The sequence below is a fragment of the Motacilla alba genome, chromosome 7 (genome assembly GCF_015832195.1).
Source record: "Motacilla alba alba isolate MOTALB_02 chromosome 7, Motacilla_alba_V1.0_pri, whole genome shotgun sequence".
Lineage (NCBI taxonomy): Eukaryota > Metazoa > Chordata > Aves > Passeriformes > Motacillidae > Motacilla > Motacilla alba.
This window is the reverse complement of record NC_052022.1, coordinates 17041355-17067330: the sequence shown is the minus strand read 5'-3', so window position 1 is coordinate 17067330 and position 25976 is coordinate 17041355. Positions and strand designations below refer to the sequence as shown.

The 25976-nt window shown below is 37.8% G+C and overlaps 2 protein-coding genes across 3 annotated transcripts in view; both read left to right on the top strand.

The window, feature by feature from the left end:
* The first annotated feature begins 243 nt into the window (after nt 1-243).
* Nucleotides 244-11267, top strand: GCG (glucagon). Of its 2 annotated transcripts, XM_038143392.1 has the most exons (7): nt 244-392; nt 4248-4348; nt 4733-4894; nt 5774-5827; nt 7423-7560; nt 9638-9781; nt 10769-11267. In XM_038143392.1, exons 2-7 carry the CDS (start codon nt 4251-4253, stop codon nt 10791-10793), a joined length of 621 nt encoding a protein of 206 aa, XP_037999320.1. In that variant the 5' UTR covers nt 244-392; nt 4248-4250; the 3' UTR covers nt 10794-11267. The 2 variants fall into 2 exon arrangements, with proteins under 2 accessions (XP_037999320.1, XP_037999321.1); XM_038143393.1 differs by lacking the exon at nt 5774-5827.
* A 1885-nt stretch (nt 11268-13152) lies between these two features.
* Nucleotides 13153-25976, top strand: part of DPP4 (dipeptidyl peptidase 4) — a 43201-nt gene continuing 30377 nt past the window's right edge. Inside the window, exons 1-5 of the mRNA XM_038143546.1 lie at nt 13153-16220; nt 16295-16379; nt 24389-24478; nt 25029-25123; nt 25246-25320. Coding sequence (XP_037999474.1) covers nt 16215-16220; nt 16295-16379; nt 24389-24478; nt 25029-25123; nt 25246-25320 — 351 coding nt within the window. The 5' untranslated portion in view covers nt 13153-16214. The remainder of the gene's footprint in view (nt 16221-16294; nt 16380-24388; nt 24479-25028; nt 25124-25245; nt 25321-25976) is intronic.

Sequence of the window (25976 nt, the reverse complement as noted above, 5' to 3'; positions counted from 1 at the left end):
CGCTGCCTTGATCCCAGGCACCTTTTGCACACTGTTTGTCATGTTAATGCCCTTCTGTTTGATATTTACTACTTTGGACATCGCTACCTCACTCCTTCTGCAAATCCATGTTAGCATTGATGTCATAAAGTAAGCAGAATGAATGTGTGAAATTGCTTGTAAAATTATCAAATGAAATGAATAGCAAATATGATGACTTTTTTTTAAAGTTGAATAAGGAAACTGTCAGCAATGATGCACTCCTGTAATGCTTACTAGAGCTGAACAGTGTATATATAAGTCTGTGCAAGAGGCAGCTAGGCAGAGCTCAGGATCCTCAAGGCTTCCCATAGTTGCAGAAGAGAGAGTAGCTCTTTCTGCAACTGCCACGTATCCCTTCAAAGTATAATAAGGTAAGATTTCTATGAACTACCAGTTATTCATTTGAGAAAGCTGAGTGCATTATCTGCATTGTGTTGCCCAAAGTTTGCAATAGAGGTGCAGATCTTTCAGCAAATTGGTGTTTTCTTCTGAGGTTATACTCACTGATATTTGGAGTTAATGACATCATAATTTAAATATTTTGATGTATTGATTACTTCAACAGAAAATGATCAGAAAAATGGAAATCAACAGTGTGTGTTGCAGAATTAATTGAAAGAAGGAAGATTAATCATGAGAACATGAAAGACAAGGATTGCAGTAAGAATTTAAATGAGATACACAATTATTGATTTTTATATTTTTACCTTCTTTAGTATCTTCTGTAGAAATATTTAATTAATGTGAGTTTAAAATTATTCACTCCTTACAGATACTGCCTAAATATGAATCAATGAGGATTAAGCTAGAAGCGTGGAAACAAATTCAGTGGGTTTATGTAGACACTGATTTAAAACTGTCCAAGACAGATTGTCACTCTGTCACCCTACAGACTGTCACTCCACTGCCCCACTTTTAGATTAGTTTGTCTCAAGCAACTATTATTTCCATATCACTGTAAGATCAGAAAAGAAAATTTTATAGCACAGAAGTAAAATTAAAGCCTTTCAATAGTTATTGGGATTATTGCATAAAATCTAATTTAATCTTCTATCCTACTATCGAATTCCTTAGACTAGAACTGTTGGATTTTATAGAACTTTCTACAAGGCATTATAGCATGGTGGGAAAATTAGATGTAAAATACACCTACCTGAAAAAGTAATTTGTTTATTTCTAGAAATCATTGCTATTTGCAGACAGTTTCATTTCAATAGAAATCAATTTCATTCATGCATGCATGTTCATATGAAAATATTTCCTTTTTTTACTTTTTTTTTAAATGTAACTTCATAATTTCTATTTTTTAACTGGAAATAGATACAAATGTGACTTTTGAAAGAATTTTTTGAATACTCAGTGAAATTAAGCTAGTAAAAATTGTACATAGATACAAAAAATCTACTACATCTGTAGTAGAATATATTAGAAAACTAGAAAAATTAGGTTGGTCAAGGAAATAATATTCAAATAAATATCTGATCAAGATTTGAGAGGTATATTTGTTACCTATTTCTGGTGGTTCAAATTGAGATGTCTTAATTTTTTCATTATCAATCAGAAAGATATGAAAATATTTTCATTAGTCTAATATATGTAGGAATAAAAATTTTCTGTGTGAGATTAGCTTTAGTTTTCCTGCACCTTGACAATAGGTTTTCATGGTTTTTAGCAGTATCTACTGGTGACCGAAATAACTTACAGCAATTAAAACCTTTTTTCTATTTGAGAAATTAATTGATTAGCCAGAATAAACTAAGAAAACACTATTTTTCTGATCATCTCTTTTTCTCTATAATGCATGTCTATATTATCAAGAATAAAATTACAATTTCTTCTTTTAAAATTGTATCCTGTTTAACTTGTCAAGAACTTCTGTTCCTGGTTTAATTTACCTATTGAAAATACTAAATGTTGAAAAAACAAAACTGATGCTAATTTTTTTTAAGAACATATTTGACAGAAGGTTAATAGTTTTGGAAAAGCTTATTTTAATAAGGATTCTCAAAAATTTTATAAATTTCAAAAATTGCATTTATACATATTTCTTTTTTAATAATCTCACAATTTTGATTCTGAAAATTTTAGAAAGCAGCTGAAAATACATTTAGCTTTAATCTTAATACTTAAGGAATAAAGTAGCCAGTGGGACTGTTCACATCTGAAAGTTCTATAGGCCTGAGTGAGACATTAGAATTAGAGCCAAGATAAACTGAAATTATCTCTTTACTGACTACAGTGACTTTGAATTATTTTTTAATAACTTTTATATAAAAGAAAACCTTTTTGGTGTTGGGTATTTCATTCCACTTCAGTGACTTGGGTTTATGGCTAATCTGGATCGCAGTTTAATAAAGCTACAGACAGCTGTAAGCTACGACTATTAAGCAGGGCAAATTTACTTATGTATGCTGTAATAGCCAGACTTTATCTGGTGTCCAAGTCCAGGTTAACTCATTTACAGCTGTATCAGCTACCAGAGGGATCAATCAAACCATTTTGAAACATTTCAGAGACATTTCCCAAAGAACAGGCAGAGCTTTTGTTCCCTTGCTAGAAGGCTATGAAATGTGAAATTATGCATTCCTTGAGATAAACATTGGATGTCAGTGTTGCACCACCAAATTACAGCTCCAAATGGAATAGTGCAAACAGTTCAGTACTACAGTTAGGGTTTTAATAAAACTGACTACATGACCACTGTGGTATATGTTGGTACTGTAGCAGGGTATGTTCAAGTAAAGGGGCCAACTCTTGCACAAGGCAGAAACTAATCTCCAGACACTGATGAAAAAATTAGTAACACTGGCAGTGGCTTCTGGCTGAGAGAGGAAAACTGACTCCATTGCTTAATAGTAAAATCTGTCAGGAAATATTAAAGCTACACATTTATTTTCCTGAGCTTGATCAAAATTTTATTAAGATTTCGATTGCCTCAAGTATTTGGATACTGATACTGAAGTATTCTAGTAAAATATTAATATTATTCTTCAGTAAAATTCTCTTAAAAATTAGGCCTCACAAAGTAACAGTCCAATAGATTCTTCCTAACCATTGGTAAAATGTGTGCCAATAGTCAAGATTTGCATCTCCAACTATAAGTTATTTTAAAACAGATGGAATAAACAGGTTTCAAAAAAAATCTAAATCTGCTATGAAGGGGCAGACTATGGGGGCAGAGTAGAAGTCCAACAGCAGTAAGATTTTTGATGCAGGAGATCACCTTTTCAGAGGTGTTCATATAGCCCCCTCATTTGCATTGCTCAGTGCAGAGCCAAGTCTCAATCTCAAAATGGAGTGATTTGCACCTTCACTACACATCACTCCCTCATCATTTTCTAAGACTTCCTCCAGCCCATAGTATATTTAAATTCAGCCTCTTGTGACAAGGCATTAAAATAGAGAAGATATATATTTTCACTCAGACTGCCTTATTTTATAAATCAGTAAGCAATAAGTAAATCAGCTTCAGTAAGTAATTCCTGCAGTGGAGCCACTGGAACAGGGTACAAATTACATTCAGTGGGGAGGGTGTTTTGTGACTGGAACTTACTTTGCTACCACTGTGCTTCAAGGCACTCATGTGTCCCATCTCCCTTTGTTTTTCACACTGTATCATAAACTTCCACAGGAGAGTGCCATAGATGGCAGAAGGGCTTTTTTAAATACACAAGTATTAGCCCAAGTACATGACAAAATTATTTCCAATGACATTTTGCTGATGTGAACTCATTGCAACGTCTGTGAGAAAGAAGGATGGGGAGCTGTATTCTTGACAGTATTCTTGACAAAGATTTGCTTTGTTTTTTCTCCAGTGAATGACCTGGGAAAAGAAATCACAGCCACATCACTACCCCCAGTTTTGCAATAGAACAGTATTACAGATCTAGTGCTTGCCATCAGCAGAACCCAGGGAAAAGGAGAGAACAGACTTTTATCCTCACGTTGCAAAAGACAGTGAGGATGCAGTTGCTCTCAGCTCTCCTTGCATTCTAGAATACAGACTAGAGCTGAAAGACTCTAGCTGAAAGAGACTACAGCTTTTGAATGCCTACCCAAGGTCCTAAAATGTCATCCACTGCATATGAAGCCCATCCTAGAAGGCCCTTTATATTTAACCTTCATGTTCAGATCAGCACTAAGAATGTCTCTTTTTGATGTAATTGATTCAGACATATGTAAACATTATAACATTTTTCTTTGTTGCTTTATTTCTGTTTTGATAGGCAATGAAAATGAAAAGCATTTATTTTGTTGCTGGTCTCCTTTTAATGATAATTCAAGGCAGCTGGCAAAATCCTCTTCAGGATACAGAGGAGAAATCAAGGTAAATTCTTTAGACCAAACTTTTACAAATACTTGGCGTGAACTTCGTTTTCTTACACTTTGAAGCCAAACATACTATAATTTAAAGACCCCTTTAAGCAGTACTTGATCTACTGTTGAAATCGACAGGGTTTTTAATATTGCAAAGCTTAGCACAGAAATTTGGGGTATTGAAACAATAGCTACCTTGTTTATCCAAGAAAACTGTGTAATTGGGCAGTGTCCGATCTGCTATACAGATTCCTTTCACCAGACAGCTACTGATCAATATGCCACTTGCTTTCACTTTGTGGGAGTAAAAAATAGTATTCTTAAAAGAAAAATCAATGCACCTGTAGACTGTACTGCAACCATTGCAGATTAACAAGGTCTAAACTCTTCACAGATCATTCAAAGCTTCCCATTCTGAACCAATAGAGGAATCTAGACAGCTGAATGAAGTGAAACGTCACTCACAAGGCACATTCACCAGTGATTACACCAAGTACCTGGACACCAGACGAGCTCAGGACTTTGTGCAATGGTTAATGAGCACTAAAAGAAATGGGTAAGCATTTTGGTCACATTGATACAGATCTCCACAAACAGAAACAGCCAAGATCTAGCCAAGTCAGTTTCTTGGTATCAGCTCCACATCCCAGACCATGGATAAACCTCAAATAAGTAAATTACTTGAGGAAAATTTATGTATACAATCATAGAATCATTTAGGTTGGAAAGGACCTCTAAGATCAATTCCAGACATTAACAGAATATTAATATATTATTAGAAATGAGAATCATGCAAAATCAATCAAAAGGATTTGGCTAAATCAAAGTGCAGTATCTGATATGCCACCTAAAAAGACTGTCTCAGCCTCTTTGAGGCAGATTTTCTCAGTGAATCAATTAAGTTCAACACAAATAAAATATATAAATATAATGTACAAATCTGGGCCTCTAGGCCTCAACAAAACTTGCCTGTCTATGGATACTCTAATCCTGATGTTTCATTTGTGAAAAGGCAGCTGAAGTGTAAGTTTTGTTGACCACTGTAAAATTTACCAGTATCATCACTATAAGCTGGCATGGTTTTTTTTTCAAATATACTTTGATTAAACTCAAGCTAGCAAGCTAAGAGCAAGAATAAAATACAAGAGTGTCAGGCTTGTGTTCTAGAGAAAATCTGTCCAAAAAAGAATCCAGAAATATCCAGAAGAATCTTTATTAATGCTTTTAAATCTCTATGGGAGTCTTTAAAGTATAAAGTAACAATTTTTACACATTGTACTAATTTAAATTCATATGTATGAAATATAATTAATATAATATTTATCTACGAGTCATGGGGATTTACCATAATATTCAAATAATAACCAATAAAGCTTTTGCAGGCTCTGCAGTGTACTGCTAATAATGATCTAATAATCGTGCAATTTCACTACAGCCAACAAGCACAGGAGGACAAAGAAAATAACAAAGTCCCTGACCAGCTCTCAAGGTATATTCTATTTGTCCCAACTTGTTTTTTGAAACCAGTTTGAGTTCATTTTCAGTTAAACAAGAAAGAGAACAACTAATGTTCTTTGAAATGTTACCGCAATCAAAGAAATATCATTCAAATACATCATTTCACACCTGCTTTTCACAAGGAAAGAGGATATGTGTCTATTTTATTTATTCCTATACTTGTGTTCTATAGCTATAGATGCAAGGAATGCAACAGGATGAGAATAGGTTTTAGGAAAGCAGATTTCGAGTAATCAAGGAGAGTAGAGAACATAAAAAGAAAAACTTGGTATAGAGAAAGGCTGAAGAAAAAAAAATAAACAAAAACAACCACATTATGTTGAAGAACAAAAAACCAGTGAGAAGATTAGTGAAAGGAAGGTGGCCAGGAAAATTTGCAGAGAGCTGATTAAACATGATGCAATGTTCAGCTCTCAGCACTCAGTCCCGTGTTTCATAAACCACTTATTACAGAAAGGAGAAGACCTGCTGAAGGCCAGAATTCTGTTTCTTGACTGTGTTTCTGGGAAAGGGTTAGAGAGATTAGAAATTTTAAATAAATACAGGAGAAATTAAGTGAGTGTTTTTGCAAAACCGATTAAAATACCTATATCAATTCTTTCTCTTGTCAGAAAATCCAAAAAGGATAGCCCAGATCACAAAGACCCTTACATTCACACTGTCAATATTAATAACAAATTCGTAATAATGTTTCCACTTCATTGAAACAGCATATCTCAAAAAAAATTAACATTTCATTAAAAATGTTCCAAACAACTCTAGTTAGCATGCTGATGAAAAGTGCAGATGGTACTAAATTAGGAGGAATAGTGACATCCCAAGAAGAAAAAATAATAGAAAGAGCTAGATTTGGGCAGAAATTAGCAAATTTTAAAACAGAGATGCAAGGGAATTTATTAATGGAAAATATTCCATAACATGTCTACTTCTTAGTGCAGTTTGCTTTCCCAAGAGCACTGTAACATAATTTTGTGTTATATCAGAGAAAGAACCACAATGAGGTGTAGGGAGAGAGAAGAGAATGCCTTTTATAAGATGGAGTTGATCAGGCTTGAAAGTTTTCCAAGATTATGACTTGGTCAGAGTGATGATTTAAAGGGTGTTCATAAAACAACTCAAAATGTAAACTTGAAAGGAATTAAGTCTGAATAGTTTAGCTCAGAAATAATGAAGGTGAAGGTAGGGGGAGCATTTAACAAAGGGCAACAAAAAGCATGTCTGTATAATACAATACAGTTTCTAGCTCCTACTTAATTAGTAAGCTCAAACTTAATTAGTAACTTAATTACTATTCCAATACAGCTGTAATTGCTTTCCACACCTGAAGTGAGTTGTTTAGAACTAGTTCAGGAATGTCTGCACAAAACTGTATTGCATGGTACAGGCAATACCTTCAGAACTGAAACCTAGCAAAAAAAAATATGTCAAGATCAATTTGTGGTGCAAAAAGAACCGCTCTCTCCTATAGAACCATTAGTCTGGCATGTGGGAAATTGAAATCAATAAAGATTGGTAAAAAGTTAAATTCTTACACCGTCTGCTCCTGTGGTACTGCTCTCCTTTCAGCAATGCCATCTCCAAGCGCCACGCTGAATTTGAGAGACATGCTGAAGGCACCTACACCAGTGACATCACCTCTTATTTGGAAGGTCAAGCTGCCAAAGAGTTCATCGCTTGGTTAGTGAATGGACGAGGAAGAAGAGAGTAAGAATCCATCCACTCCTCTTATTAAATTTTGCCTAGTATTTGGGGTTAGAAATCATGTCTGATGAAACTTTGGTGTGTTTTTGATCATTCTTGCTGTACTTCATGTCTTTCTTTTGTATTAGAAGATATTCTGTTGGTGATTGACTACCACTTTACATTATTAAGTTCAAATATAGATTAAAACCTGTTCAGTATGCTGTTACACTCTAAAAGGTCAAGTTTTATTTAAGGTTAACACATCTAAAACTAAACCAGACCTTCTTCCTCTAACTACGACCTTTCCCCTTCACATAACATTGCTTACAGTCTCCTTAACTGCTATTGAGATTATTCAAGTTGGTGTCATTTTAAAATGCTTTCTCTTTTTTTCCTTTTACAGTCCATCTTTTCCTCTGCAATATTTCCAAGATTAAATTTTTACCAGTGTCATCAGGTGTACTCTGTGTGCTGATGATCATTCCCAGCAGTAACTAATAACTTCTTTTCCTCTTCCCATGCTTCTCAGAGTCTCCCCAAGCTGCTGCTGCCCTAACAACTCTCATTTGCTATAACTTATGTTCCTTTTTAAGATGCCTCTGATTCTTTTGCCATGGTTTGCAGTTCCCTGGACACAAAGCTCCAGTAATGGTTTTGCCTACCTATGATTTCTTTAATTTCTACCTTGTTCTCCACACACTCATTGCAGGTTTCTCTATCCTATCCACTTCGTGTACTCCCTCATGACTTTACATCTTTTATCATGATGGTCTTGCACTTAGAATGGCATTGCCTTCAGTCTCCTGCAGGCATCTTCTCCTCATCTATTTCCAACTCTGCATGGTTAGGAGCTACACCATGCAGCTGCCACTCTCCACCTTTCAACTGTTCTGTACTTATTTGTGCCTTTAGACTGTAAGCTCTTTGGGGCAGGGATTTCAGTTCATCCTCTGATTAAATATTCTAACAGCTGTAAAGTATTATGTAAGTCTCTCACTTTACATAAATATAATAATAATAAATAATAATAAAATACAGTCTGTAAGACAAGATTGTGTGTTTTAGTTAAGGAAGACTAAATAGGAAAAAGTTTTATAAATATTGACAATTTCCTAAAAAAAACAGAGTTAAATAAATTAGGTTAGCTATACAGAGAAGGGAAAAGCTGGTTCCCCTTCCTAGTTATGTTCAGACTTCCACTTTTTTTTCTGTCATGTTTTATTTTCATGAGCAGAAATAGGGTATTTCTGTATCCATTTGAGAGAAATACAACCTCAACTGAACTTAGAAACCTAGATGGATAATTAATTGTAAACACTTCTGCTTTCCAGTATTTAGTACTATTTGTGGTTGAACTTGTATATAGTCTTCCTTGAAATGGACCAGTCTGCCTGTTATTGGATCCAGGACCCAGGGTGCTTCAGCATCAGCCCACCTCAATGAAATCCATCAAAATCTTCCTATATTTGATGGGATGAAACAAGAGAGGAAAGTTTTCTACATCAAACTCTGGTTTTGACAAACTGGTTTTCCAGCAGTCAAAAAAAGAATGGAAAAAGAATCAGGATCTGATTCCAAGTATAAAATGCAACATTCTACGATTTTATATCAAACAAGCACATCGGTTTTATACAGGTGCTTTAAGTGAGCTATTTCAACCACCCTTCTGCAAAAAAAAAAAAAAAAAAAAAAAAAAAGCTGCCCTTAATAATTCTTATAAAGAATAAGAATTCTTAGGAAATATAATTTTAAGTAAATAAATAGGCCTTATGTACAAATAAAACAGAAAAATTTGACTGTAATGTTTTACTAGTAATAGACACTGCAGAACAAGATATATTTTAGCATGTGTGACTTTTTCAAAACTGCTAGAGAGGAGTTTAGGCTCACTGGAAGGAACGGCTGTGTGTTTGGAAAATAATGCCTCAAAAGATGTTCTGACACGCATCGTGCTATACTGAGCCATAACATCAGGCTCAACCCTTAACTCCTCAAAACGACAGGGAATGTGCAGTGTATTAGAACCCTGTAACAAGGCCCTTTTAAATGGTTTGTTTGTTTTGATCTGCACAGTGTTGATAATTTCTTACCTTTGAAGTTTCCCAGAAAAAGCTCTTGTGGCTGAAGAAATGGGTCGAAGACATGCAGATGGCACTTTCACGAGTGATATCAACAAAGTCCTTGATGACATGGCTGCCAAAGAGTTCCTAAAATGGCTAATTAACACAAAAGTTACCCAAAGGTGCCTGAATTTTATACTATTCTTAATATACTGATATTTTAAATGCATTTGTCACACCTGGGGAAAATACTACTAATTTTTCTCTTAGCTATCTGTAGTATGTTGCAAACTTTGTTACAGACAGATGAAGAAGGATAAGACACTAAATGGAACTTATTCCAAATATAATTTGAATTTTTATCAACAGTGAACCTCTCTAGTAATTTCCTATTTAACTTGAAAGTAGTTCTGCCACTGAATGTTACCAGAAGTAAGGTCATATTAAATTACTGAAAAATAAAATTTCGCTTTGCATGGAAATTATAAAATCAGAAATATTTATTGGCAAAATTACACCAAATTGATTATTCTTTAAAGACTGTGATATAAAACACTGCCTTAATCTGTGGCTTGTCATTAGGGAACAGTGCTGTAATCTGAGTTTCTGACAGGTGCCTGTTTGGGAGCCCTGCTTTAGTTTGCCTGTATGTAGGCAAAGCAGCATTTACTAAATGAGCGCTGTGAACAGGTTAATATTTGGGAATTATTTGTTAAAATTAACAAAGCATTTTAAAAAGTAATTAAATGCCAACACAAGACACATGTGAGTGGCCAGATTTTTTAAAATGTTGGAAATCCCCTTTGTGTTATTAAAGCACCCAAAAAGACTAGTGATTTTGGAAATCTGAAACAAAACTAACAAAAAATTTAGAAAGTGTGGTTAAAATACAGTTTTTATTAAAATGTTACTATTTTTATGTTTGCAGTTCAGCATTGAAACAAACAATTTAGGAAAAGAATCTATTAGAAACTACTAAAATGCTTTTCCTGTAGGAATAATTGTTTTCAATCTGTTATTAGAGAGAGGCATTGAGAGGTCTGTGAAACTAACATCTGCTCACTCTTAAACAGAAAAAATATGTTCCACACATATTTCATAAATCTTGGGAGATTTAGAATATTTCCTAATTGCTGCTGCTTTTTTTCTTTCTTTTTTTTTTTCCCCAGAGACCTTTTGGAAGAATACCAGTAAAAATGAAAAATAAAATGGAATACATGAAGATCTTCATTTCATCAACTGCCAGTTATTAAGAGATTCTGAAATCTGTATTCTGTCATTTACATTTGTTGTAACAAAGCTATGTCACCTTGCATGCCAGGAAATAATTGTACTATAGTTTAGTGTTGCCAAAGGTTTATATATGGAAAACCTGTTGTCTAAGGGATGGTTTTCTTAACAGCTTTAAGACTATGAAAGTTCTATAACTTCATGTTTTGCATTTATTAGGACTAAAATAACTCCATTTATATTTAAGGATAAAATTATTTTTCTAAAAAATTTACTTCTACACACAAATTATTCAATTACCAATTATATGTGTTATTCATAAGGGGCTGGCAGTTACAAATGCCTGAGAAGTGAATATCCCTCTTATAACCTTTGTTATAAAAAGGCTAAGCTTTAAGGGTATTAAATTATAGCCTTAAATAAATTTTTTCAAGCTTCTTTTCTGTTGACTTCTCATTGTGTATATGCCATGTTCCTCTTTGCACTCCATTTCATTTTATTCTAATATTTTAGTGTCTCTGAGATTTTAGAAGTGGTTTTGTTTGGAATTATAAACTCAGAATCGTTTGATCACATTTTCTCTGCATTAATTCCCAGAAAAGAGCTGTGTGAACTCTGAACTATCTTTAGGTGAAAAATAAGTCATGTAAAATGAAGCTAGAGGGGGAAACATGACTGAAGAGACAATTATTCTTCATTAGCATAAATTCTGGCTCAGAACATGAGGACAGCTTTGAAAAATGTTAAGTTTAATATAGTCCATAAGTGTGGAAACTGCCCCAGAACGCCTTCAAATTTTGTAAGATTGCCAAGCCAAGCCAAGGCCCTCTAATCCATGCTATATTCCTTCCTTCCTTCTTCCTCTGAGGATCATTTTTATGGCTGCTGCCTCCTACTTCCAATGACTACCCAAAGCCCCTTTTCTTCCTCTTGCTACTTTAGCAATATACCAGGGATCTATATTAAAATGTCCTAAAGGGGAAGTGGTTTAAGAGAAATCCAATGATCTTAACAAGTATCTAGCAGAAGTTGATGTGAAATAGGACCATTGTTGAATCAGAATTACTACCTATAATCTGTGCTAGGAATAAAATTTTTATGGGAATAAGTTCTTTTAAAGCATCTGAAACTTCCACTTATAATCTAAAATTTCTGGGAAAATATCAGATCATTCTTCCAAAGTGCTATAGGAATGAATATTCTGTAATTTCAGATAAGAACAGAGCATACCCAATTTGGCATCTTGATCAGCTTCTTGGCAACAACAGAAAGCTGTTCTAACATCCCAACTTAAACCAATTTAAACTCAATAGAATCTTGCACTAAAAAATACATATATAAAATCATAACATCCAAAATACTACTGGATATAAGAAAAGAAAAAGGAAAAAAAGGTGGAGGCTATGTATACATATTATTTGTTTATTTAATCCCATATGTACACAGTGATTTTGGTTCAAGTGGAACTGGAAAAGATTTAGTTATACACAGTTGGATATATATGGTCCAGGATAAAATGGTACAAGGTAACTCTTCTGTTCCCACAGACTGAACAATTGCCTTTGAAATGTTTTATTTCACTTTATTTCACTTTATTTCTCTTTATTTCACTTTCGCTGATTCCCAGGATGCTTTGGTGTTCTGAAGGACAGGATTCACCAGTTACAAATCCGTTTTTCCACGGTGTCTGTCACCAGGGATTTTGAGCCCCTCCTGGTGATGATTTTGTCAGCTATGAAAATACTGGGCTTTCCACACTTTTGTTACAAAAGATATGCTTTAGGAACAGAGAGATATAAATTATTTTCTCAAGTTTATGCAGCTTGTCTGGAACACAACAAACATTTAACCTCTAATTTTCTAAGTCATGATCTAGAGCATGAATCAAAAGTAACCCTTTCTTCACAAGTGAGACAAGCTGAGCTTATAATCAGAAATATCAAACACATGTATCACCTCAACAGGACTAGGATTTACATATCCTGAAATCACAGAGCAAGTCCATATGGCATCAGTAATAAGGTATGCCCTGGATATTTCTCACACATGCTACATGAAATTCAGTGAAGAGTATAAATATAGGGGAAAATGAGTCCCAATCTCTTTGTCTTTACTACAATAGCTGAAGTCCTCTCTGTATTGCCTTGAACTTTCAGGTGGCCTTATATTTAAAAGTGTCCCTACTGTGTTTTATTTGCTGAGTGTGCAGCATCTTTTCTCTTCCATACTATTCACTAAGTATCTGGAAAAATAAGCACATTGCATTAAAACAAGACAACTACTTGGAATTAATACCCCAAAAAAAAAAAAAAAAAAAAAAACCAACACAGAAACCTGAGATACTCTAACCACTCAACTGTGCTCAGAGGACATGTAAGTAGTAGTTCCCAGGAAAATAATTTTCTGAAGAAAAACATACAAACTTGAAAGAGCTAAATGACAGCTGCTACTAACCACATTGAAATTGATGTCCCAGTGACATAATCACATAAAGCAGGGATTTGTCTCTCTTGGTTTACAGTTAACACTCTCTTCACAATCCTCTCAAACAGAACCAATGCAAAGATGCCACAAAACTGTCATGCCATTTCAACTCCTAATGCAAAGAAAAAATGAAACTCCACTATTCACTGGAGCCACTGAATCCATACAAAACCTTATCCAGCCCATATTTTGTCTCCCACAGCAACACACTGAGAAATCTGGAATACATCATTGCACCTGCAAAGTAAACTTTACAGATTTTAGTAACCTTTTTTTTTTTTTAAATTCTGCAGAGAGCTTAAGTTTTCCATTTTTTGCAGTTTGACTTTTCTAAATATTTCTGGAGGAAAGGCTCAAATACATAAACAGATGTCTAATGAAGTCTTGAGTTTTACTGAGGCTAGAAGTCTGAGGAAGACATTGCATCTGGCAGGTCCCCAAACTGCTTGGGAAGTTCAGCCTCAGGCTGAAAGCTGTATTTTCATTCTTTTCTAGTAAGTAGCTCCTTGCAATCATGCAACTTCTTTATGAATACCACTCTGTTGAACATACAATGAAGATACAGCTTCTCAAATTTCATCACGTAGCAGCCACTGCTGGATAGTCATTTGTTTAATATCTTGGCATGGTGATAATACACATCTGATTAGAAAAGAACACCACAGTATAAAGTAACTTGAAATATTTAGCTGGAAGAACTTTTTTAAGTCTCAGGCTATCACAAAAGACAATCTGACCAAGAACCAGAAGCACAACCATAACTATATTTTTTTGGGCTCATGGGTGTTTTGATCAGTCAGGAGGAACTTGAGATTTTTTTCAAGTTGTAGAGAATCATTGTCAGGAACTATTACAATTCAATGGAAAACATATTCTGCTTTACTGACTATTACTGAATCACTCAGGTTGTTCTGCCTACAGATTTGGGTCCTGTAAGTCCCTCTGGCATGACCAGAGTCAGAGGCACTGTAGGTTACTAAAAATTTGATCTAGACATAGGAATCCAGATTTCCAAAGGTACTGAAAATGGTGTTCCCACAGAAACCAGCAGTAACCAGCCATATGCATTGACAGTACTGCTCCTTTTTTCTCCTTAGAATTCACCACTGAGAAACTTTAAAATATGGTAGATAATCTCTCAAAATATTACTAAACTACAACTTGGCTATGAAAAGCTACAAAACATTCAGGTACATTTTTTCACAAGACTGACATAATTTGACTGTGCTGTATTTTGAGACATTGTGATGATCATTACTTAAATGTTTAGGGGGAATAAAAAGCACAGATTAGCTGAATTATATCTATGTTGTGATTCCTACTCACTAGGAAAAGGAAAATTCACCCTGGGGTGAGGGGTGGTGGTGTTTTATTTTCCATTTTGATTGTTGCTAAGACCAACAGATGCACAGTATACCAGACTGATATTTAGGTGGAGCTGTAAGACATTCTGAAACATTGGTCATGCATCTTACAGCATATAATGAGATGCTACTTTGAAAAGTAATGTAAAACACTGTTATTTCACTGTGATTTTACTTTATAGAAGTGGCCTAATCTACTCAGAGATTAGTGATTAGCAAACTGTGAAATTGCTGCATGGTAAATGTACACTGGGCTACCTGGAACCACTGTCAGGGCACAATAATGACCTTCTTAAGGTAACCCAGTACAGCCAGCACAGCATAAATTTGTAACTAGTACCAGCTGCTACCTTCAAGGAGAATGGTATACAACAATGAGCAAGAACATGTTTGTACCTAGATGAAGTCTCTTAGTTCCCAAACAGACACATCCTTTATGTTTGTAAACACTTTGGTTATATTAAAGGAAACTTTTTTATCACAAAAAGCTATTATCCCACTTCCAGACACAGTTTGCTTAAGAAACAGCAGTAAGATATTAAATGCTGTGCTCTGTCTGCAGAAATAGAATGAAGGAGCAAGCAGCATAACCTTTCTGAAAGCTTTGACAAGTTCTTTGAAGGCAAGACTAAGAACATTTGCTATTTCCCTTGACTTGAAATCTTGCTTCAGCAGATCATATACTTTTTCTGTTACATTTCTCAACTCGTAAAATACCTGCATCTGTTTCTGGTAGTTGCTAGTGCTCTGCAATTAGAGGAAGAAAATCTAACGTGGATAAAACAAAAAGCACGACTTACTGTTTTGGAGGCTAGAGCTCTTAAAATCATTTAGAAACTCAGACAGTTTTTTACTAACTGGTAAGACTCAGCTTTTTAAACAATCAAAAGCTTTACATTTTTGATTTACAGGTTATTCTGTCTTTTCCAACAATTTGTCCTACTTTATCAGCACATACTCAAAACTCTCCTTGGAAAGGAAATTGTTTCATGTCATAAAACTCACCACTAAAATTTAAACTTTTGTCCTATACTTACATTTTCTGGTCTTAATTTAAAGACCCACTTAGCAGACTTACACGTCTATCTCCAGTGCCAAAAAACTATAAATACAAGCCCTTCCTGCAATTTTATCAGTTTTTTCATGACTTGACTGTCAGAAAAAGAAGTTCAAAGAGCAGAAACTTAACAAGAAATGCTGGTGTTATCAAAACATTGGGAGTTTTCCATCAGCGTTCGAAGGCACTGCGGTTCTGGGCCGCTATCTGATTTCCGCCAGAAATCCCCCCGCTGTCCCCAGTCTCTCCTCGGCCGCGTACGGCGGTGTCACCGCGCTGCCGGGGGAAGCGCCGCTCAGAGCGCAGAGCCAGCGGCAAGCCGGGCTCTTGCACAACCCCCAGCGCCTGCCGCTCCCCAGGCAGCCGCCCCCAGCCCCCGCCCAGGCGCCGCTCACGCGGAGAGCCCCGCGGGCAGCGCCGGGGCTGCGGAGCCACAGCGCGCCCGGCGAGCCCGGCGAGCCCGCCCCGCTCCGCGCCGCGATGCCGGTGGGCGAGGGGACGGTGGGCGGCAGCGCGGGCAGGGCCTGCGCCGCCGGCGGCTGACGGGACTTCTCTTGCAGAGCTTCCTGAAGTGGCTGCTGGGGATCCTGGGGGTCGCCGTGGTTGTCGTGGTCATCACCGTGCCCCTGGTGCTGCTCACCCGCGGTAAGTGCGCGGCGCGGGGAGGGGCGGGGGGCTCGGCGGCAGCGGGGAAAGTTCTGCGGAAAGTTTCTGCCTCAGGGAACGGCGTCCGCAGAGCTGCAGCTGCTGGCTCCTCCAGACTGGGAGGTACGACCGTCTCGCCAGAGAGGGTGGGGGGCGCCGGGACAGTTAAAAAGTCTCTTGTTTTTCTTGTTTGTTGGTAATAATTAGAAGCATTGTCGTTTTCACCACTTTCTGTTCTTACTGTCGCCAAAGGCTCTCGAAGCGGCAGTAAACTGCCAATTACTCATTTTTCTAGAGTGTATTGAAAAGATTATATTCCCTCTCGCTTGCTTTGTTTGCACAACTTTTGTTAACGCCGTTGAGAGAAATTATTTAAACAGCACAGTTACAGAGGTCAGAAAGGTACAGAAAGATTCGGAATGTGTTTTTGGACTCTGACCAGTTAGCACTTTCCAGGTCGCCCTCGTAGCTCTGGATGTTAATGTGAAACAGCATTAAATCCTGATCAAGCGATGCATTGCTTTCTGCTGGTAGGACAGAGCTGCTCTCGTTTTGTGTTCTTGTGATTAACAGCTGAGCAGTCGTGATACGTACAGCCAGCACAGCACACTCTAAGGAAGGGTTTTCTAGACTAGACCTAGGGCCGAGAAATGCACCCCCAAAAAAAGTGAAGATGTGCAAGCGGATCTTGGTGATTTGTTCGGAAATTGCTTATGTGCGCACAAAGTTGGGGGGTTTTGTTGTTTCGGGTAAAGAGGTGGAGCTTGTGTCACTGGTGCTCATTAAACTGTTTTGCAGTTCAGCTCTATTAATATTAATGTCAGTATCACAGTCATTCAGAACTGGATTTTCAAACTCCAGATATCTGAGTTACATGCCTTCTAGGCTGAAACTTCCATCAGTGGATGCTGAGTCTATTTTCTCTTATTTTTGGGCAGCTTTTTGCCACTTATCTCAAAAAAAGCAGATTTTTGAGGTGACAAAAAATACTCTGAATTTCACAAGTGGGGAAGAGCAAGAGAAAGGGTCTTGATAACTTATCAGATGGATGTGTGCAGGCGTAACACCTAGTGAAAGAATTCGGTATGCAGGCCTGAACTCTGCTGAAGAGTTCGTACTTGTCTATCTTGATGCCAATGCTATGTCTTGCTGTAAATAAAGTGGGTTTTCTTCTTTCATGAATTGTAGCATAGGAGTTCTTTTCCTCTAGAAGTGGCTGCGATTCAAGATCAGTCATTCAGTTACATAGTAAATTAATTTTACTTCAAAGAGGCATTTCTGTTCTACGATACACAGAACACCACCATGCTGTCAGCCTTGGCTTGTGTCCTTTGGTTGTAAAAGAGTAGAACAGTGTGTCAGACTTCTTACTGTTGGTTCAAATTAAGGCATAGAGAACACACCCAGGTAGTTCATTAAGTCCCTCTGGGTAAGATAAGGATTGAAATGGAGTGGTCCCAGTTCAAAAATTTCAATTCCTGTCTCTTCACAAATCAGGCCAGCAGTAACATCTGAACAACTGTGACCATTGTAGTTTGGGAACTGCAGAGTTCTTTTGAATTTTTGACTGAAGGGTGCTAAACAGGTGTTTTCTGTTAGCTGAGCGTGTACAGGGTGGTGCACTCATAAACTAGTAATTTATTGGTTAGGGCAATTAATCACTAGTTTGATTATATGGCTTTTATGAACAACCACAGGACATGAGTCAGCTAGGGATGCTACTTAGGCCAGGCAGGTGATTGAGTACAAAATTAAAATGATAAAACTGCTTTGGGAAGGAGCAGCTCATGTGACAGTGACTATGTGAAATCAAAGTCTGCTCTGATAAAAATTCCTGTAATTGCAGTCAAATAGTTTTCATCCCAATGGTTCGAGCGTTGTACAGGGAGTGAATATGACAGTTATTGATATAAACAGATAATTTTGAGTTTGAATTTCTTACCTTTGGTCTGCAGCTGTTTTCCCTGCCATACTTCTCAATGTATTTTCATTTCATAAGCTTAGTATTCATGTAGCACATAATTAGTTTGATAAGTGGTCTCCAGTGCAGTGAAAGGCAGTGGAATTTTGCCTCTCCAGCAGAGTTTTGGCTTGTTGGCTGGCCTGTAGGCCTTGCAAGGAGACCTTCTGCTTCTTTTCTTGCAGACACTTAGCATGGACAAATAGTGAAGACTTAAATTTGTGGAGTAGTTCCTTAATTTGAGGTGCAGCCATTTACCTGGAGGGTCTGCTGCCAGAACTCGGTACAAAATTCTGTATTTCATTTAGACCCACTGCCTATTTTGACACTTCATTTTATATTTAATAACCACATGGGGCTACTTTCATCAAACAGTTTAATTTCAAAACAGTGTTGGGCTTGTATTTGAAGTCTGTTGATCAAAGCATTGTTGTGCTTTGAGGAGCTATCCAACAGGTAACTACAGCAACAAGTTGCTACCCTTAAAGCATGAGTATTTTATAAAAAAATATTTGGTATGTTTGTTCACGATTTACCAATTTGCTTACACTTCTCACATTTTTTTCTTCTTTTATAACCTTCCATGCAAAAGGCAGATTGAAACATCCCCTGTCTATATATACCTTTACCACTTCTCTGACTGCAGGTCTTGTTACAGCTGGGCAGGAACACCAGGAGTGGGAGGATGAGCAGCCAATGCTGGGAGCAGCAAGGAGACAGTGCAGTATTTGCTATTATTCTGCTGCCATGAGCAAGTCATAGACAGCCTTAGAGTGAGGGTCCCATACAGCTGTCTGTCCACAAACCAGGTTTCTTCACTCACAGGTGTAATTCTCTAAGGGTGAGATATTCACTAAATGAGAAGCTTTTGTGGTCTTTTGATGGAAATGTGCTCAGGAGAGGCTGGAAGAGCACAGCAGGTCTTGGGGAAGGTAATGACCCTAAGTTGCCTGAGTGTTCTGTGTGAGTTTGAAAAGATAGGGAACGGACATGTTTTCCTGCTACATGTCCTTGACTTCTGTAACTGTCATTTATCTCAGTTACCTACCCTAATTCAAGTGTTGGGTAATATAATATAAAACCCATTATCAACTGTAGATTGCTATCTGTAGAACACGTCTGCTATTATTTCCTTGCTTTGCATGAGATGGGTAAATTTGAGAGAGATTCCAGAGGTACGATTGACCAAGTTAATGATTAAAACTCTCCAGGGAAGTATCTGCAGTCCGGTGGAGTGGCTTTTGGATGAACTGCCCCAGGAGGTGTCACAGCACTCACATTTGGTTGTGATCTCTCCTGAATGTCCTGTATCAGCTCCTGGATATTTGATAGAACTCTGAATTAAGTGAGCCGTTGGCCCGAGCCAGCAAAGTAGTTTTTACCTACTTTTTTTTTTTTTTTCTGGCAATCAGGTCTCTAACCGTCACATAGTGACTGGGGGCTGGAGTATACAGGAGGGGGGAAGAGTTAGAGCACTCTTTTACATGTTGGAAGAGAAATGGAGAAACAGCAGATCTGGAAAAACTAGCCTGAAATGTCTCTTACTTTTCTGACCACTAAATCAGCCAGGATTCCCTTGCATCTCTCCCGCTGCTCCTAAATTACATGCTTTGATTGCAGGTCATTCTTGTTCTTCTGGCTTCACTTTAAAATGGCAATGACCATTCACCTTTTCTGATTTTTATAATTTCTCTATTCCTTTCTTGTTATTACTGAACATCATGCTTGCGCTTGTCTTTCCCTTTACATGTTTTTTCCTGTCTCTCTCAGTAGTGGTGAACATGCAGTTAAGCTTCCAATATTACTGCTTTTGTCATTTACCATGGTTTAAAGTCCATTCATTTCTTGCCCCTTTTCTTTTTAAATTACATGTGGAAATTAGGAAAATGCACCTTTACATTGGGGAATAACCAAAACATATGCCAAAAGTCATTTCTCAACATGGTTCCATTTTGGTATGGTGATATGTCATACCATAAACCTTACACAGTTTAACTTCTTGTTTGCTTTTACACTTGTCCTGGTTTTGGCTGGGAATCAGGTATTTTCTCCTGGTAGCTAGTCCAGTGCTCTGTTTTGGATTCAGTATGAGAATAAGGTTGATAACACACTGATGTTTTTTGGTTGTTGCTAAGTAGTGCTTACTCTTAAGTCATGGACACCAGTTTCCCAGGCTCTGCCATTTAACAGGTGCACAAGGAGCTGGGAGGGAGCATGGCCAGGACAGCTGATCCAAAGGAATATTTAATAACACATAATGTCATGCTCATATAAACTGGGAGATGCCTGGACAGGCTGGACATTGGTCAGTGGGTGGTGAGCAAATTGTATTTTGGGGTTTTATTCCTCTCGCTTTTCTTTTAATTACAAATATAATAACTATTATTAGGAGTATTGCATTTAGTTTTATTTCAATCATTAACTGTTCTTTCAACTGTTCTCAACCTGTGGGTTTATCTTTTCCTGATTCTCCTCCCCATCTCCACTGAGGGCGAGGGAGGAAGGAAGCTAGTGGTACTTAGTTGCCGACTGAGGTTAAACAATGTCAACACCTCACACCTACGGAAACCAACTCAGTTTTTCTCTTAAGAGAGGATGGCATATTAATAGGAAATTCCAAAATTCAAACAGAATTGTTTATCAACTTTGTGTGAGTACTGCTTTTGTAAACGGTTAAGAGACTTCTTTGCAGAAGGACTTACAGTTTTACTGTTGTACCAGGGGTATTATGATGTAACTATTTTTAGTATATCATTATGACAGTGGAAATGTGTACTGTCAGGAGTCAGACCAGGGTAGAGATGAATCGTGGAATCATTAAGATTGGGAAAAACCTCCAAGATCATCAAGCCCAACCTTTGAATGAACATCACTCTATCAACTAAACCATAGCACATCCTGTCATCTCTTAAACATTGACAGGGATGGTGACTCCACCACTTTCCTGGGCCCTTCTTTCCATTGCTTAACAGCCCTTTCAGTGAAAAAAATTCTTCCTAATGTTCAACCTGAACCTTCTCTGGCACAGCTTCAAGCTATTTCCTCTTGTCTAGTCGCTATCTGCCTGGGAGAAGAGCCTGCCCCCCACCTGACTACAGCCTCCTCTCAGGTAGTTGTAGAAAGCAATACCATTCCCTCTGAGCCTCCTCTCCTCAGGTTGAACATTCCCAGCTCCCTCAGCCATCCCTCACAGGACTTGTACTCCAGACCCTTCACCTGCTCCATTGTCCTTCCCTGGACATATTCCAGCACCTCCAGGTCTGCCGTGAACTGAGGGGCCCAGAACTGGACAGAGCACTCGAGATGTGGCCTCACCTGTGCCGAGTACAAGGGGACAATCACAGCCCTGTTCCTGCTGGCCAAGTTATTCCAGATGCAGGTCAGAATGCCATTGGCCTTCTTGGCTTCCTGGGCACACGCTGGCTCATGTTCAGTCTGGTGTTGACCAGCACCCCCAGGTCCTTTTCAGCTGGGCAGCTTTCCAGCCCAGTGGCGCTTCCTGGGGTTGTTGTAACCCAGGTGTAGGATGTGGAGCTTGCTGAGCCTCAGGCAGTTGGCCTCAGCCCATCAATCCAGCCTGTCCAGACCCCTCTGCAGAGCCCTCCTGCCCTACAGCAGAGCAACACTCCTGCCCAGCTGGTGTTGTCTGCGAACTTAATGAGGATGAACTCAATCCCCTCATCCAAAGCATTGATAAAGATTATTAAACAGAACTGGCCCAAATACTGAGCATTGGAAGCTAGTTATTTGGAGTTTAGAAAAATAAGTCTGTATGTGGAATTGTTCAAAAAGAAAAATAACAAGAAAATGCAGCCTCTCTGAGAAACCTAAGAGTGAAAGAAGCAGTTTTGTTAAAACATCCAATGACCTGTATATCATCTTCAAAGCCCATAAAATGCTCTTGAATGTCAGCAATTACCTTATTCTGCCAAAATAAACCTGTTTGACCTTTCTTTTCAAATAGAATCTGAACAATAAGAACCAAAATTTGGAATTCAATGTATGTTGAGTATCATTGGTCACATTGATACCGTTGGTGGCACAAAGTAGATAAGTAAGAATATACTGGTAATGGCCTACCTTGTAGATTAAGAAAATGCTTCAACTAGAACTTCTATGACTGTACCCTTACAGCTTGGCGTGTGTTTTCATATTCAGATACTATGCGGAAGGTGTTGACAGAAAATGAAATTTTAATTTTATACATAGCCAACAAATCTTAATAGTGGCCTGATTTTTAGTAATGAGACCTTAGCAAAATATGTATGTCACCAGGGAGAAAAACATTCATCAGTTTGGAAAAATCCCTAAACCTGTTCATCAGCCACCTGTCTTAAATTGCTTCTCCTTTTCCAAGAGAGAGTTTGTTCCTTTCTGAAGCCCCTCTGATTGAAAATGACACTTTCTCGATTAGGAAGAAGTCATATTCCCAGCTAGACAACTGTGTATGAATATTAAATACCCACTTGTTCATAATCCATCAAATTAAATATTCAGTTAAATAAATAACCTGAGAAATTAATATTCTCACAGAAACTTCAAGAGAAATAAATCCAGCCTAGTAATTTTTTTAAAGAGTCACATTTCACATGGAATTGGGCAAGCATTTTTAACCTTTTCTGAGCATTTTAGGATAAAATCACTGTTTGTTACCTCTCTTGCAGAGGTAGTTGTACAGTCTGTGCTGTATATATATGGTTATCTTATTGTTTGGAAATATGAGTAAAGCTGTAATAGCTGATATAAATCAGCTTCATGTGCTGATATAAATCTTCGTGTGCTGTTCCAGATGTCACAGGTATCCAACCTGCAGAAAGAGAACCTGCAAAAACTGTTGTGAGGTGTTTTTGTGTGTGTGTGTCTCCCCAAGGACTTGCTGTCTTTTTCTTCTTCAGCATAAGGAAAGTGAAGGCAGTGTGTTTAAAAGTATCTAAAAGACTGGGGTCTCAGAATTGGTGGGGCAGGCTGGCACCTTGGTTGATCAGTCACCACATCTGTACTTGAGTGTTTTTATCAGTTGCTTTTATTCTGGTCTTTTGATTTAGGCAGTTGAAATAAAAATTCCTTCCCTTCTGGACCCTGTCGGTAAAAGGGTATATGCAGGTAGATGAGGGTAGATTTTAGTTTTCCATTAAAAAAATAGTCAGGGAGGATGCAGGGAGAGAATTGCACACCTGAATTTAAAATCTGTAGTCTTTGTTCTCAGAGGAAAAAAAATCACAAAGACTCACAGACTCAGTTGTTGTTGTTATTACTTGTCATACTTTGGAAAATGTGGCCTGTGCACTGCAGACAATAACAAAGAAATACTTTGCATAGAAGCTGACTGCAGCTGAAGTTGATGACCAAACTCATTAGCTTAACTAGATTAAAAGTTTCACTTGGTCTTTTCAGACTAACCCAGTTACTTGGCTTTAATTTTCTAGTTAAATTGTCATGCTAAAATAAAGTTAAAGATATTGTGGTGAAAATCACATCAATAGAGGGATAAATGTTTAAACAATTATTTCATCATAATCTTATTAGGAAGTGTTTGTTGTTTAAATATTTTTATTAGACCTTCCCTGAATATTTTACTGTTCCTCAGATTTCTAGGGCTTTTTTATTTGAGACATTTCTGAAATTTGAGCTTAAGGAAAAGCAAATTATTCACAATTGCAACTATTAGCAGCTGGGGCTTTGCAGTGAACTTCCTAGAGTGAGCATGGGGAGAAAGGCACAAAGATCACTTCTTTTCAGCTTTTGAGGAGTACATGTTTGCTGAGGTAAGAGAGCCAGAGGTCTTCTGGTAATTATTGTCACTGTCAAAAAGGTATTTTCATTTCCATGAGTTTGTTGAGTGACCTTGCTGACGCTCCTTTATTATATGCTTGCTGAATTTACCTTGCAATAAAGTTTTATTGCCTTCCCATTGCTACTACCTTAGAGGCTGCTAGCTAAAACACTTTAATGACCAGCAACAAATATCTGCTTAGTAGCCAGGTTAAGAAGCTAGGTTGGAACAATTTGCAGCAAAGATCAGAATCTCTCTTCTGTCTGTTTCTTGCAGAAGAGACCTCTTCAGGAAAAACATACACACTACAGAATTACTTGAACAATGACTATAAGTACAAAACACATAATTTGGAGTGGATTTCAGGTAATTCATTTATACATACAACTTGAATGTCAAGAAAATGTGCTGCCTTAAGCAATGTACCACCTGTGGTCACCTCGTGCTGAGGTGACTACTGTATTCTGAAAAAAAGTCAAATTATTGAATTGTGCATTATGGAACGGCAGTAGCTCAGAGGGTTGGTTCCTTGTTTCCCTTAGAAACATGCTCATGTTCATGGCAAGTTATATTCTACTGCTAAAAGACCATACTTACTCCTGTGCTTTAGGGTAGAATCATGTTACCCTCTGAGGTGTGTCAGCTTCCTGTGCTTTGGGCTGCCAGAGAACAGGGAGATGCAGGCTACTTTTCCTTCTGAGTATGCCTATTGGCCCAAGGGAAAGAGATGTTAGGAGGTGGATGCTGTGGGCTCCATGACTACATTTTGTGGGCATTCTTGTGCTGTAAGCCTCCTTTCATTATAGAATTGGGAAACACAGCATTGACCAGATTTTGGGGATTTATTTCCTGCTTAAAAGAATAAAGAGCAAATAGAAGTTACTTATTTTTGTTGTCATCTCTCTTGTGCTTTTAGGAAATGAGTATCTTCACAAAACAGATAATGGGGACATCGTGTGTATCAGTGCTGACAACGGAACATCCTCAGTAATCCTGGCAAATACAACATTAGTATGTTGACTTATATGTAATATATGCAGACATTGGGAAGGGTATTGGATTTCATAATTTGTTCTGTGTAGTCTTTGGAATCAGTGCTTAATGTGTTTCTTTTGCTCTTCCTTTGTTGACAGGATAAGTACCAGGCAAGCACTGTTGCATTGTCTCCTGACCAACAGTTTGCTCTTCTGCAATACAGCTATACAAAGGTACAAGTGCACTTTACAACTGAGGATGAAACTGGAAAATAAAGGTTTGGGAACAACTGGGAGGCTGAGAGAACATGAGGGAAATGCAGGAGGATGGATGAATGTGATGAATGTAAGGGAACAGTCAAGTTGAGCAGGCAGGAGGAGAAGAGACTGGTATTATCTGTGAGCTTGGCAGAAGAGAGTTGACTGCCCAAGGAAAAAAAGCATCTGGATAAAAAGTGGTTGTGCAGTTATTGCAAGGAGAGCAAGGCTGGATGGTTTATCTAGGAAGACGATCTAGGAGAGTAGATAGGCATGGCTGTCCCAGGAGCTGTGTGCGTAAGGAGAAGTGATGAGTAGATATGCTGGTATACATCTGCTTGTATATGTATGCTATATATATATATACGTGGTTGTTACATTGTGGTGGTAGGAGGTAAGAGTTTAAAACTGAGGTGAATGAAAATCTGCATGTGCTTCAAAGAAGGCTTGTGCTTGGAGTGGGCTTGTGTGTCCCTGTTGCCTCCTGTCAGCAAGCACATGAAAAGCCTGCAGCAGAATGCCACATCCTGGCACGGTGCTGAACCGTGCAACAGAGGTCAACCCACATTTATGCCAGGTGGCACGAAAACCTGGCTCTGTGTGCCAGTTGAGAAGCCTAATGGTGGTGATCA